Source organism: Rhineura floridana, chromosome 1 (genome assembly GCF_030035675.1).
Source record: "Rhineura floridana isolate rRhiFlo1 chromosome 1, rRhiFlo1.hap2, whole genome shotgun sequence".
NCBI lineage: Eukaryota > Metazoa > Chordata > Lepidosauria > Squamata > Rhineuridae > Rhineura > Rhineura floridana.
In genome coordinates, this window is record NC_084480.1 from 81,204,932 (window position 1) to 81,217,311 (window position 12,380).

General features: G+C 41.7%; 1 protein-coding gene across 4 annotated transcripts in view; it reads left to right on the top strand.

The window, feature by feature from the left end:
• The window catches only part of SNX24 (sorting nexin 24), a 111,346-nt gene that overhangs the window by 45,943 nt on the left and 53,023 nt on the right, over positions 1-12,380 (top strand). For 2 of the 4 annotated variants that reach the window (XM_061607440.1, XM_061607467.1), the window contains exons 2-3: positions 10,638-10,721; positions 11,754-11,889. In XM_061607440.1, coding sequence (XP_061463424.1) covers positions 10,663-10,721; positions 11,754-11,889 — 195 coding nt within the window. In that variant the 5' untranslated portion in view covers positions 10,638-10,662. The remainder of the gene's footprint in view (positions 1-10,637; positions 10,722-11,753; positions 11,890-12,380) is intronic. The other 2 variants (XM_061607471.1, XM_061607475.1) reach the window with 1 other exon arrangement.

Here is a 12,380-nt window from a genome sequence, read left to right on the forward strand (position 1 = left end):
TTCTTTGATTTTTTAAAACAAGCTGTAGTCGGGGCAGTCAGGCATGTTCATGGTCACAGATGGTCATTTTACTATTTTTACCTAAAATATTTCTTTCCTGCAACAGAATGGTGCTTATTACAAAGTACATGTGTTTACCATCAGGGTACAAAAGCAAACTCCATTTATTCCTGTAGTCATGATGGTGCCATGTTTAAGTTAACTGAAAATATGAAACTGCACTTGCTTAGAGGATTTCTTTTTTATCAAGGCTCGCAAACTTGTTTGGTTTTGCTCCAGTCTGATATATCAGGAATGTAGAAGAAGTTGTAAAGTATTGGATTGGGGGCTGTGGGAGAGAAATGTTAAACTGTGTTCTTCACAACTGAAATAATGCACATGGGTAGCTTGAAGGGGGCCCTCATAATACTATTAAATTGAGAGTCTGCACCACTCCCTCTAGCTCAGTATTGTATACACTGACTAACAAGGGCCACATTCACACCATACATTTATTCCACTATTATTCTACTTTAAACAGTCATGGCTTCCCTCAAAGAATCCTAGGAAGTGCAGTTTGCAAAGGGTGCTGAGTTGTAAGGAGATCCTCCTATTCCCCTCATGGAGCTGCAATTCTCAGAGTTCTCTGGAAAAAGGGACTGACTGTTAACCCATTCTGAGAATTGTAGCTCTGTGAGGAGTATAGGGATCTTCTAAGAGCTTTCAGCATCCTTCACAAACTACTCTTCTCATGATTCTTTGGAGGAAGCCATGACTGTTTAAAGTGGAATAATAGTGGAATAAATGTATAGTGTGAATGTGGCCAATTGCTCTCCAGCGTTTTGGACAGGAAGCTTTTTCTACCCTGCCATTGATTGAACCTGAGACTTTCTATATACAAAGCCCATGCTCTACTGCTGAGCGGTGGCCTTTTCCATTATGTCACTGTTTCTCAGTCACAAGGTCTAAAAGTGGAATGCAGACAGAAAAGGATTATACTGTAATTATGAGCCTAGAAATTGGGAAAGATAAGCTTTGTTAAAAAAAATATTTTTAAACAAAGAGACAGCTGTTTTGCAGATTGATCCAAAAACCATGAAAGGCTTTGTTATGGCTTCCTAAAAAGCATTCTTAAAACAGGACTTTGATTTAATAGGGCCCAGTTCTTCCTCTCCAGCCTTTTGGTGGTGATATAAAATGTCATCTATTTGGCATAATGGTCAGAGAAAAATATGAATTTCCACATTTTGAACCAAAAGCTATTCCTCCTGTTCTTTGTTTATGAGAGTTAGATGCTGGCAGACTTTTAAAAATGTTTAATTATTATCCCTATTAAGTATTGGCTGTATGCAGAAAAAGATTTGTTAAGGTAATTAAGAGAAATTAAGATTATTTGACTGCCAAATAGTTGTAGATCTAATCTGCTGTATTTGATACATTTAGAATCATAGAATAGTAGAGTTAGAAGGGACTATAAGGCCATCGAGTCCTACCCTCTGCTCAGTGCAGGAAACCAGATAAGCATACGTGACAGGTGGCTATCCAGCTGCCTCTTGTATGCCTCTAGTGTTGGAGAGGCCTCCACCTTCCTAGGTAATTGGTTCCATTGTCATAGTGCTCAAAGTTTTTTCCTGATGTTCAGCTGAAATCTGGCTTTCTGTAACTTGAGCCCATTGTTCTGTGTCCTGCACTCTGGGATGATTGAAAAGAGATCCTGGCCTTCCTCTGTGTGACAACCTTTCAAGTACTTGAAGAGTGCTATCATATTTCCCCTCAGTCTTCTCAAGGCTAAGCTAATTATACCATTTACTGTTTATCCCATTAAAAGGCAATCCGTTGTACTGCACATTTTATTTGCTGATAGTTAGAAAGACCAAACCAGATAATAGGTTAAATGTGTATATGCAGCTAACATGTTTTGTATTTACTTTAAAAGTTACAGCTGTTGGGGGGAGGAGTCGAACTGGTCACGACTACGACCATAGTTTGTGGGGAACATTCTTAACTCTCCCTCCGTGTACTCCTGGTGAAAATCACTACCCCCCCTAAGCTGCCATTTCCCTTGAAGGAAACTGACATTTGTACAAGTGGCTGTTTCTATTTTGGGGCAAAGCAGCTTCTTTTTGTTGGGGGCAAGGGGAGAAAACCAAATGTTGCAGCAACGGCAGCACAGGGGGAAATGGTTAATCTCCTCCCTGAATTTCATGTTCCCAATTCTGATTGGGAGGGGCACGGTTCTGAATCTTTAAAGTAAGAGTATGGCACAGTAAATGTATGCATATTTTATATGAGGACTGTTCATTGTCATATAAACACAATTGTTAGGTTTTAAATGGCTATAAAATCATTACGTATAGTTTGATAAGATCTTTAATAGATGACTTTTGCTGCTTATTATGAAACTTTCTACAAGCATGTTCATATTTAACAAATCCTGAAAATGTTTAGCTGTTAGACTATTTTCCCTTCCTTTTATACATAAATCTTCAGGATATATATGAATTCATAGCAAAAAGTATAGCACTTTTCAGATGTTTTCTGAATGTGGGAAGAGAGGGGATATAGTTCTGTTGCACAAACTGTCATATTCTCTTTTAGCAAAATGTCAAAAAGGAGCCTGTGTATATATGTGTGAGTATAAGCGCTTTCTGACATTATAACAGTCAGTAGTTACTAGCCACAATGGCTATGTTCTACCTTCACTTTCAGAGGCAGTGTGCTTCTGAATACCAGGTGCTGTATTGTTGTTGCATCCAGGTCCTGCTTACAGCCTTCCCATTGGCATCTACTGTACCACTGAAAGAATGTTGGACTAGATGGGCCTTTGGTCTAATTTCTTAACTGGGCAGAGCAGAGGGAGCTGTGTCAATTGGTCCGGAGGATAAACAAATGAGCCAGTTCTCAGAGAGAGAGAGCAAACAGAATGAGCAAACAGGAGTTTGGCAGAGGAGGTGTAGGGAGGAAGAGACAGACAACAGAGGGCTCTGTCCATGTGCTCTGAAGGGCTCCATAGCAGCTTGATTGGAAAGGACACGGCCTGATAGCTGCTGAGTGCAACCAGGAGCAGCAGCGTGTGCTGGAAGTTTTCATTCTCTTTCCTGACTCCTAACTGAGCAGAGCAGGGGAAGTTGTGTCAGCCGGTTCGGAGGATATACAAGAGAGCCAGCTCTCAGAGAGTGGGCAAACAGAGTGGAAGAACAGGGGGAGCTAACAGGAGTTTGGCAGAGGAGTTCAGCTGTCCTGCCTGTCGTTGAAGGACTCAAGGCATCGACTTATCTGTGGTTTTTTCTCTTTTTATTAAAGTTATAGATACATTGAAAGCAGTACGCCTCATTAACCTAACTAAGCTTGCTAGCAAATTTGGCCCTGACTAAGCATGCTAAGGTGCCACTAAGATGTTGACTCAGCAACTGGGTTGCCCCCTGAGTCAGCTTAAGTAGGCTTGGGTTGCGTGTGCACACGGAGGCTCCTTCTCAGCTTTGCCTGTTGAACCTCCTGCCTCTGGTGTCTCTGCTTGTGAGGCGAAGGTGGTTTGATCTCCAACTCCCCCTCTGATGGATAGGGGTTTCTAACATTCAGTTCAGGCATGGGAAACTGGGCAGCACTAGGCAGGGAAATGTCCAGCGTGCCCAGCTGTGTCTCAGAGGTGGGCCCTGGGGGGGTGTCCTGTTGGAGTGTGTCCAATGAGCTAGGTGGAAATTCTGCAGGAAAGTCGGGAGTGGGGGAAACTGTACCATCTGAAACAGGGGTTGGGGCATCCCGTGAGTTCACCCCGCTGTCATCCCCCACCCCGGCCTCCCAGTCCAATAACTCATCTTCAGATTCGTCTTCAACCAGACCCCTCCCACCTGCCTGACTCATGAAATCAGTGGGGGAGGTCAAAGGGGAGGACCCTAAAAAAATGTTTTTCCTTACGGTGTACCACATACCAGTGAGACTCACTTATTTACCCTGAAGGAGGACAGTACAAAGCCCAGGTCATTCCATTACAAGAAGAAAGAAAGAAAGAAAGAAAGAAAGAAAGAAAGAAAGAAAGAAAGAAAGAAAGAAAGAAAGAAAGAAAAGGCAGTAGAGACTATGGATGGGAAGGACATTCCAGCGGTGGTGCCTGCAATGTGTGTGCAATGTTTGTTTTCTTGCCTGAGAACAACGTAGTGTACACATGCAACACGTTCAAGCTGGTGGTGCTGTTGGAAGAAAAAGTGAGGGTCCTTAAACAGCGGGTGGCCACACTGAAAAGTGTAAGAGATGACGAAGAGTTCTTAGATAGAATGCTGGAACAACAACAGCAAAGAGAGGTACAGGAGGCGGAAGAACAGCAACATGTTGAAGCAGAAGAGGCGACTCTTGTGGAGAGCAACAATGAAGTGGAGGAAACTCTGTGGAAAAGGGTGACAATTAGGAGCAGAAGAGCTAAAAGACACCCTTCATCAGTGGAACTACAGAATTGATTCCAGGCACTTGAAGATGAGACTGGAGGACAGCTTTCAGGGAAAGAATTACGAGAGACCCAATGCGACAGCAAGTGAGAGGCTGAAGCTCAGTTAAGCAGAGGCAATGAAACCATGTTCCACAACAACAAGAAGAGAGGAAGAGGAGGAGGAGGAGTGGGAGACTCCCTACTGTGTGGGATTGAAACCCAAGTATGCCTAGAAGATCCATGGACTCATCAGGTATCCTCTGTCCCTGGAAGATGGATTAGAGATGTAATGGAAGCATTGCCATTGCTCATAAAGCCTATGGACAGATATCCCTTTCTTCTCATCCATGTGGGAACGAATAATACTGCCAAACGGAGCTATGAAGAAATCATGTCAGATTTGAAGCTCTGGGAAGGAAACTCAAGGACTTTGGGGCCCAGATAGTTTTCTCATCCATCCTTCTGGTACTTAGATGAGGAGTAAAAAGGAAAAGAAAAATACTCCAGGTGAATGACTGGCTACGAATGTGGCGCCGGTGCAAGAGATTTGGATTCTGGGCCACAGGCTGTGCTTCCTGGAAGAAGGACTGCTGAATCCTAAGGGGGAGGGAGATGTAAACTTGGCAGTAATGACTAACAAAGGCTTTGTGCACAGTAAGAGGAGCTGAGAGAATGGCTCTAACGGGGCCCAGTAATAGTATTCATAAAAATGTAGGAAGGCAGACTATAAATCACATGTACTTCAGTGTCTGTATACTATTGACCAGAGTATAGGAAACGAACAGGATGAAGTTGAACTCTTAATACGGGTGAGTAATATGACTTGATGGGCATAACTGAAACTTGGTGGATTCCCATAACTGGAATTCAGCGATTGAAGGATATAACTTGTTCAAACAGAACAGAAGGAATAGAAAAGGAGGCAGAGTTGCGTTATATGTTAAAAATTTGTATCCCTGCACAGAAATACAAGAGGATGAGCTGTGTAGCTCCACTGAGAGCATCTGGATTAAAATAAATGGGGCAAGGAATAAAAGGAACATGGTGGTTGGAGTCTCTACTGACTACCCAATCAAGGAGAAGACGAGGATGAAACTTTTGCAAAGCAAATTGCCAGTGTTTCAAGGAGGCATGATGTAGTAGTAATGGGGGACGTCAGTTACCCCGATATCTGTTGGGAGGCAAATTCTGCCAAACACAGCCCCTCCAAGAAATTCCTGACTTGTGTTGGACATAACTTTCTCCTATAGAAAGTGGACAAAGCAACTAGAGGATTGGCTATCCTTGACTCTATCCAGTAGACTTGGTAGATGAAGTGGCAGTTACGGGAACTCTGGGGGAAAGTGACCAAGCTATACTTGAGTTCTTGATTGTAAAGGAAGCAAAAGCTGAGAGTAGCCACATGTCCAGGAAAGCTGATTTTAATAAACTCAGAACAATGGTAAGTAAGGTTCTGTAGCAAGCAACTCTAACAAGAAAAGGAGTTTAAGATGTGTGGGAGTTTCTAAAAAAGGAAATTCTAAAGGCACAATGGCAAACAATTCCATCAAGGAAAAAAGAGGGAAGACAGCAGAAGAAGCCAGTGTAGCCTCACAGAAAACTTAGAGATGACCTGAAAACAGAAAAAGGATACATACTGAAAGTGGAAGGAAGGCCAGACCACAAAGGAAGAGTATAGACAGATAACACAGAATTGCAGGTATGGCATTAGGAAGGCTAAAGCTGAGAATGAGCTGAGGTTAGCGAGAGATGCCAAAAGCAACAAAAAAGCTTTCTTCAGGTACGTCCATAGTAAAAGACAGAAAAGAAACCGTGGTACAGCCACTCAATGAGGATGGCAGAATAACAGATGACAAAGAAAAGGCAGAAGTGCTCAATTCCTTCTTTGTCTCAGTCTTCTCCCAAAACAGTCTATGACCCTTCTGGCAAACATGAAGTTGAAGGGGCAGGACTGCAGCTTGAGATTGATAGACAAATCGTCAAAGAGTACCTAATCACTTTGAACGAGTTCAAACTTCCAGAGCCTGATGAACTGCATCCTAGAGCATTGAAGTACCTGGCTGAAGAACTCTCAGAACCACTGTCTATTATCTTTGTGAAGTCGTGGAGGATGGGTGAAGTGCCGGATGAGGTGGAGGAGGGATAATGTTGTCCCTATCTTCCAAAAGGGCAAAAAGGAGAAACCTGGGAACTACAGACCAGTCAGCCTGACACCGATCCCTGGGAAAATTCTGGAGCAGATTATAAAGTGGTCAATCTGTAAGCACCTTGAAAACAATACAGTGATTACTAGAAGCCAACGTGGATTTATCAGGAACAAATGTTGCCACGCTAATCTTATCTCATTTTTTGATGAGGTAACCTCCCTTGTAGACTGTGGGAATGCTGTGGACATAATATATCTCAGCTTCAGCAAAGCTTTTGACAAAGTGCCCCCTGATATTCTGATTAACAAGCTAGCTAAATGTGGGCTGGATGGAACAACTATCAGGTGGATCCACAGTTGGGTACAGAATTGTACTCAAACAGTGCTTATCAGTGGTTCCTTCTCAAACTGGGGAGAGGTAATGAGCAGGGTACTTCGGGTCTCAGTCCTGAGCCCAGTGCTCTTCAGCATTTTTATTAATGACTTGGATGAGGATGTGCAGGAAATGCTTATCACATTTGCAGATGACCCAAATTGGGAGGGAAAGCTAGTACCTTGGAAGACAGAAACAAAATTCGAAGGGATCATGATAGGCCAGAGCACTGGGCTGAAAACAACAGAATGAAATTTAACAGGGATAAGTGCAAAATTCTACACTTAGGAAAAAGAAACCAAATGCACGGTAACATATTTGGCTCAGCAATATGTGAGAAGGATCACAAGATGAATATGAGCCAACAGTGTGATATGGCTGTAAAAAAAGGCAAATGCTCTTTTAGGCTGCATTAACAGAGGTATCGTTTCCAAGTCACGTGAAGTACTAGTTCCCCTCTATTCGGCGCTGGTTAGGCCTCATCTTGAATACTGTGTCCACTTCTGAACACTGCACTTTAAGAAGGACTGAAAAAACTGGGCATGTTTAGCCCTGAGAAGAGAAGACTGAGGGGAGATACAATAGCACTTTTCAAGTACTTGAAAGGTTACTACACAGAGGAAGGCCAGGATCTCTTCGCAATTGTCCATGAGTGCAGGATACGGAATAATGGACTCAAGTTGCAGGAAGCCAGATTTCGACTGAACATCAAGAAAAACTTTCTAACTAAAGTAACAACAACAGCAGATTTATGTAACATCAGAGTTGATAATGAGGACATTGAACTTGTCAAGGAATATCAATACCTTGGTGTAGTCATTAACCAAAATGGAGACAATAGTCAAGAAATCAGAAGGCGGCTAGGACTGGGAAGGGCTGCTAAGAGAGAACTACAAAAGATCCTCAGATGCAAAGATGTATCACTGAACACCAAAATCAGGATCATTCCGACCATGGTATTTCCGATCTTTATGTATGAATGTGAAAGCTGGACAGTGAACAAAGTGGATAAGAAAAAAATCAACTCATTTGAAATGTGGTGTTGGAGAAGAGTTTTGTGAACACCATGGACTGCGAAAAAGACAAATAATTGGGTGTTAGAACAAATTAAACCAGAACTATCACTAGATGATGAAACTGAGGTTATCATACTTTGGACACATAATGAGAAGATGTGATTCACTAGAAAAGACAATAATGCTGGTAAAAACAGAAGGGAGTAGAAAAAGAGGAAGACCAAACAAGAGACGGATTGATTCCATAAAGGAACCCACAGACCTAAACTTACAGATCTGAACAAGATGGTTTACAACAGTTGCTATTGGAGGTTGCTTATTCATATGGTCACCATAAGTTGTAATTGACTTGAAGGCACATAACACACATGGTACAACAATGGAACCAATTACGTAGGGAGATGGTGGGGTCTCCAATGCTGGAGGCATTCAAGAGGCAGCTGGACAGCCACCTGTCAGGTATGCTTTAATTTGGATTCCTGCATTGAGCAGGAGGTTGGACTCAATGGTCTTATAGGCCCCTTCCAACTCAATGGTTCTATTGCTTTTTTATGTTCTTGTTTATAAGGGAAGTGGGGCAGCAGGTGCAAACAGGTACAATCCTGACTTCTTACCCTGCCGCAAGCAAGTTCATAAAACAATAATTATTACTCAGACAAATAATGGAAACTACTTTGTAGTTTGGGGAAATTGTTGCAATCAACATGGTCCCATGTAATTGTTGTCAGTTGTTGACGACCAGCACCAAAATAATTGATAAGGATGTATAATGTTTCCCAGATCTCCAGAATATTTATTTGAAAAGTCTCCAGCAACATGTATTGCACCTTGATCTGTGACTGAGCTCAAAACAGACTAAATCGTACAGAAAGCCAAGAATATCAAACAGCTGTAGTTGTTGGCCCATATCTGTGCCAATGCAGCAAATTATAAGACTTAAGGCATTCAGTTTTTAGCGTGATTGTCAGTGCAGAGAATTTGAAGAATACGTATGACCATTGGCATCAATGGCTTAAGCCTGTGTAATTAGTATAAGAAGAGGGAGAGGAAAGGTGAAGGTGATCACACATGTGCCATCTATTGCAATACAGATTCCAGTACATGATCTGATGTGCTGAATCTTACAGCAATCTCTCCATGTAATGTGAATGGACTACTTTAGAGGGCTAAAAGTATTCTCCGAGAAGCAGAGAAGAGGTGCAGTGGTATTCAGATATACTGACCATGTTCACACATAATGCTAAGCTAAACCATGGCTTTACACAAACATGCTGGCTCCCGGGGAGAAGCTTATAAGAACATAGGAAGAGCCCTGCTGAATCTAGTCCAGCATCCTGTTCTCACAGTGGCCAACTAGATGCCTATGGGAAACCTGCAATCAGGACCTGAGTGCAACAGCACTCTTCCCACTTGTGACACCCAGAAACCCAGTGAATCATATCTGATCTGCTCCTCCCCTTTCCTTTTTACTCAGCAGTAAGCCAAATTCCTTTTTCAAATTATTTTTTAAAATCAGTAGTTTCTGGTCTACAATTGGGTCCTGAACTGATGTTCTTTCTCTCTAATTCAAGTGCTTCCTAATTCAACAAATTTGATGGTAGGCACAATGGATTAGAGTAGAGATGGCCTTTCATTATGCTTTCCTACTGGCCTTGGTTTTACTAGGTTATGCTTTCATGAGAGTGTTGAGATATTTCTTGACTCCTGTCCTGAGATCTGACCCAGTGACCTGAAAATCAAGAAAATGTCATGTTAGTGGCTACTAATTAATGGAACTAGAGAGCATCTTCAGCTGGCCTTTCAACCTTCCACAGGCAGCAGCAAAAGCTGTCATACACATTATGCAAAGAAAATGAACCTAAACCACTTTTTTTTAATGGTGTAAACAGTAGAGCAGGCCCAGCTGAGACTACAGATGAATATGTAGGTTAGGTGGAAATTAACCTACAATGTAGTCTTTACATTTGTATCATATGTGTCCTACAAGACATGCTACTTCTGTCACTGAACTGTACATGTGTACCGTTGTTGAAGTACTATATAGCACACCACTGAAAGATGCAGATACTCTTAGTTGTTTTCCTTTTTTTCCTTTTGCTTTTAATATATTAATTGTTTTTTAATTATCACAAATCTCAATTATCTTTAGATGTATTTGCGGAACCAACTGGTTAGCAGAGTATTTAGTCAGCATAGGTTACATTCAACTCACTTTTACTCAGAGTAGACCCATTGAAATTAATAACCATAACTAACTTTGGTCCATTAATTTCAGTGGATCTCCTCTGAGTAAAAGTCAGTTGAATACAATCCCATAATCATTAATCAGTGCTACACCACAGTATCTCCTCTACATCCTGTGTTTGGGTGGTGATGGTGAAGAATCAGCTATACAGTAGGGCCCCGCTTTGCGGCAGCTTGCTTCGCGGCATTCTGCTAATACGGCAGCTTTCAGTTAGAGTAAGGCCCCACGCATACGGTGCTTGTTCTGCTTTAATGGCGTTTTTGGGGCATCGGGTGCCATTCTATTGAATGAGTTCCGCTTTTCAGTGGGTTTTGCTTTTGGGCGGGGGTCTGGAACATAACCCACCGTATGAGTGGGGCCCTACTGTAGTAATTCTTTCCTATGAACATATCACAAAGCTAACATATCAGGAGCAGGGTTTTAAGTATTTAAAGTGATCTTCTGAATTGTTTTTACAGGTCTTTAAGATAGAGGTACTAACGAATGGAAGAAAGCACTTCGTTGAAAAGCGATATAGTGAATTTCATGCTCTCCATAAAAAGGTAAATACAGTATGTAATTGTTAAAATGATGCTGTCTGTACCTTCCCTTCTGCTTGTTCAAAGTGATGACTTTATTTGGTTTCTGAATCTTTCGTATTTCTTTCCCTATGAGGAAAAGTTCAAATATATACGGCTTTTTCGTTTGGAAAAAAGACAGATAAAGAGATATATGGAAGAACTTTATATAATTGTGTGGTGAATGTGGAAAAAGTCAGAGGCATTCTTCTTCCTCTTGCATCATGCTAGAACCCCAGGGTCACCCAGTTCAATGTTGGATGATTCAGGACTGACAAATGAGAGGACGTCTTCACACAGTGCATATTTAAATGATAGAAAAATCGCTCCCACAAATTGTAGTCATGGCCCACCAACTTGGATGACTTTTAAAGTGTATTAACAAATTCATGGAGGATAAAGCTCTCAGTGGCTAGTAGTCATGATGGCTATGCTCTACCTCCAGTATCGGAGGTAATATGCCTCTGAATACCAGTTGCTAGGAATCATAAATAAGGTGAGATTGCTGTTGAGCTCCTCTCTGCTTGCAGGATTCCCATAGGCATCTGTGAGAACAGGATGCTAGACTAGATGGGCTATTGGCCTGACCCAGTAGGGCTCATTCTGTGTTTTTATATTCTTATGTTTCTATATCTGAGAGACACTTCATACTTTTATTTTTGATACTGCTTTATTGCTTCCTGCTTTCAATCTAACATTAAATGTGGTGTAAAAGTTGACATTGTTACAGAATAAGTCGCATTCATTTCTCACTGAAAGCAGATTGGTCAGTGTTTGTGTATGTAAGTAAACAAATGGAACCTGGAACAAAATGTTGTAATGTGGAGTGCTCCTGTCAGGCCAACCAACCATGATCTTTTCCAGAATACTCTATTCTGTTCCCCCTACTGCCCCATCATTCCCCACCTCCAGTCTCTCCAAACTGAGTGAATGGGCAATAAAATGGCAAATGCAGTTCAGTGTAAAGAGATGTGCATCAGGTCGAAAAAAGCTTAATTTCACATATATGCTCATTAGGTCTGAACTGTGGCAAGAACGAGATCATGGAGTCATAGTGGATAGCTTGATGAAGATGTCAACTCAGTGTGCAGCAGCTAGGAAAAAGGCAAAATCCATGGTAGGAATCGTTAGGAAAGGAAGAGAAAATAAAAAGGTACAATCACACTTGGAATACTGTGTTCATTTCTGATTGCCTTACCTCAAAAAGAATATTGGAGAGGTGGAAAACATTCAGAAAAGGTCAACCAAAATAATCCAGGGGATGGAGCAACTCCCCTATCAGGAAAGGTTACAACATTTGAGGCTTTTTAGTTTAGAGAAAAGGTGAGTACGAGGTGACATGACAGAGGTGTACGAAACTATGCATGCCATGAAGAAAGTGGATGGAGAAAAGTTTTTCTCCCTCTCTTAAAACCCTTGAACTTGGGGACGTCTAGTGAAGTTGAATGTTGGAAGTTTTAGGACAGACAAAAGAAAGTCCTTCACACAACACATAGTTAAACTATGGAATTCGCTCCCATAAGAGGTTAGGATGGCCATCAGTACATTATGGGTTAGATGGCTTCAAAAGAGAATTAGACAAATTTATTTATGAGCATAGCCAGTTCTATTGTTTTGGGGGTTCCCCTAATCCTGAGCCATTTT